This window comes from Camellia sinensis, chromosome 14 (assembly GCF_055761805.1).
Source record: "Camellia sinensis isolate YWXY chromosome 14, ASM5576180v1, whole genome shotgun sequence".
Lineage (NCBI taxonomy): Eukaryota > Viridiplantae > Streptophyta > Magnoliopsida > Ericales > Theaceae > Camellia > Camellia sinensis.
This window is the reverse complement of record NC_138974.1, coordinates 120615026-120616974: the sequence shown is the minus strand read 5'-3', so window position 1 is coordinate 120616974 and position 1949 is coordinate 120615026. Positions and strand designations below refer to the sequence as shown.

The following is a 1949-nucleotide window of genomic DNA, read 5'->3' as shown; positions in this document are numbered from 1 at the left end:
GTGGGAAACGGGTCTTAGACTCAAAAAGGCACAACGCCCACAACATGTCTTCTAGTCCCACTATCCCTTCAAGTCCAAGGTTTATCGGTTTGGGCCTCGAAATGGAGTTCAGCGTAAACTTAGCAACAAAGTTGGCTAAAACCTGTCCTTTTATCGTTTTCCTTGGTCTGTATTCTATGTCGTACTGACCAAGAATGACAGCCCATCGCGCTATCCTTCCCGACAAGTCCCAGTGTTATAAGAGGGACTTCAAAGGATGTTCAATTAACACCACAATTGAATGGGCCTCAAAGTAGTGATTCAACTTTGCTACCATTACCAATGCAAGTGTTAACTTCTCCAATGGCAAATATCTTATATCTACACTAGCTAAAGATTTACTAACATGGTAAACTGTCTTTTGTTCTCCTTCTTTTTTTCGGACCACCACTGCACTGACTGCATGATCCGACACGACTAAGTACAAGAACAACTTCTCTCCAGGTTTTGGTGTTGCTAGTAGAAGTGAAGAGTTTAGATACTTCTTCAAGTCAACCAAGGCGACCTTGCAAGCTTTTGTCCACTTGAAGTCAATAACTTTCTTCAATAGTTAATAAAAGGTCTACATTTATTAGAACTTCGGTTGATGAATCTATTTAAGGCTACCACCTTGCTGGTCAAAATTTGCACATCCTTCGTAGTCTTTGGACTCTCTAGATCAAGAATGCTCTTGATTTGGTTAGGACTAGCCTCAATTCCCTTTGTTGTAACAAGGTATCCCAAAAACTTGCCCGATCCTACCCCAAACGCGTACTTAGAGGCATTTAGCCAAAGCCGAAATGCCTTTAAGATCTCGAACACCTCCTTGAGGTTGGCCAAATGGTCAAATCATTCCTTGCTTTTCACGACCATGTCTTCAATGTAAACCTCCACTGCCTTGCGAATGAAGTGCTTAAACATCTTGGTTACCAGCCTTTGATATGTTGCGCCTACATTCTTCAATCCGAAAGGCATGACTTTGTAACAATATATTCCTTTTGGGGCGATGAAGGCGGTTTTCTCCTCGTCTAGTCCATACATTGCAATTTAACGGTAGCCTTTGTACGCATCTAGAAAACTCATCCTACTATGCCCCAAAGTGGCGTCAACAAGCTGATCTATCTTTGGCAGTCGAAAGCAGTCTTTTGGGCAAGCCTTATTCAGACTTCTGAAATCCACTCACCATTATGTTGGACAACCATGTCGGGTAATAGACTTCCCTAATTGCTTATGCTTCTAACGACACCTCTAACTCTTTTTCCACCACTTCTACATGAATCATGGTAGGTCTTATCACTCTTTGGATCACTAGTGTTATTGTCCTATCTACATTCAGCAGATAACAGGTGACCTCGAGATTGATTCCCAGCATCTCATATAGTGTCCACATGAACACCTCAATGTTTTCAGTTTTCCTTCCTCCTCATCGGCTAATCAAAAATTGAGAAGAAATAATCATTTTTCATCTCCTTCATTCACCAAGATCTTCTTTAGTGGTTCTTGACTTTTATCAGCTGGCTCTTTACCGACACTTTCCAAGACCTCCTGGTCTCCTTCATTCACCTCCATAGACTTCACATCTCGAATACTACAAGTATACTTCATTGCTGCCATGGAGCAATTTTCACATGAACTTGATCTCCTCGGATCTCCTCTGTTCCAAACTCAGTTAGGAATCACAATAGCTGGTGAATGGTTAAAGGGATATTTTGCATTACATAAAGCTTTAGTCTTCCCAAGATCGCGTTATAAGGCGATGGGGTGTCAATCATAGTGAATTTGGCCTTCATCACCTTCATGCCTGCCTGTAAGTTCAAACTCACAAGCCCCAAGGGCCACGTCTACATTCTATTAAACCTAACCATTGGGCTATCAGATGGTTCTAAGTCTTCTTTCTTAAGGCCGAGTTCTCTGAAACACCAGACGTAAAG

At 41.8% G+C, this 1949-nt stretch overlaps 1 protein-coding gene across 1 annotated transcript; it reads right to left on the bottom strand.

Moving 5' to 3' along the window:
• Positions 1-235: 235 nt before the first annotated feature.
• LOC145807267 (uncharacterized) lies at positions 236-1632 on the bottom strand. The gene is made up of 2 exons (XM_082905226.1): positions 1498-1632; positions 236-580 (listed from the first exon to the last, which is right to left on the bottom strand). Exons 1-2 carry the CDS (start codon positions 1630-1632, stop codon positions 236-238), a joined length of 480 nt encoding a protein of 159 aa, XP_082761352.1.
• Positions 1633-1949: the final 317 nt, after the last annotated feature.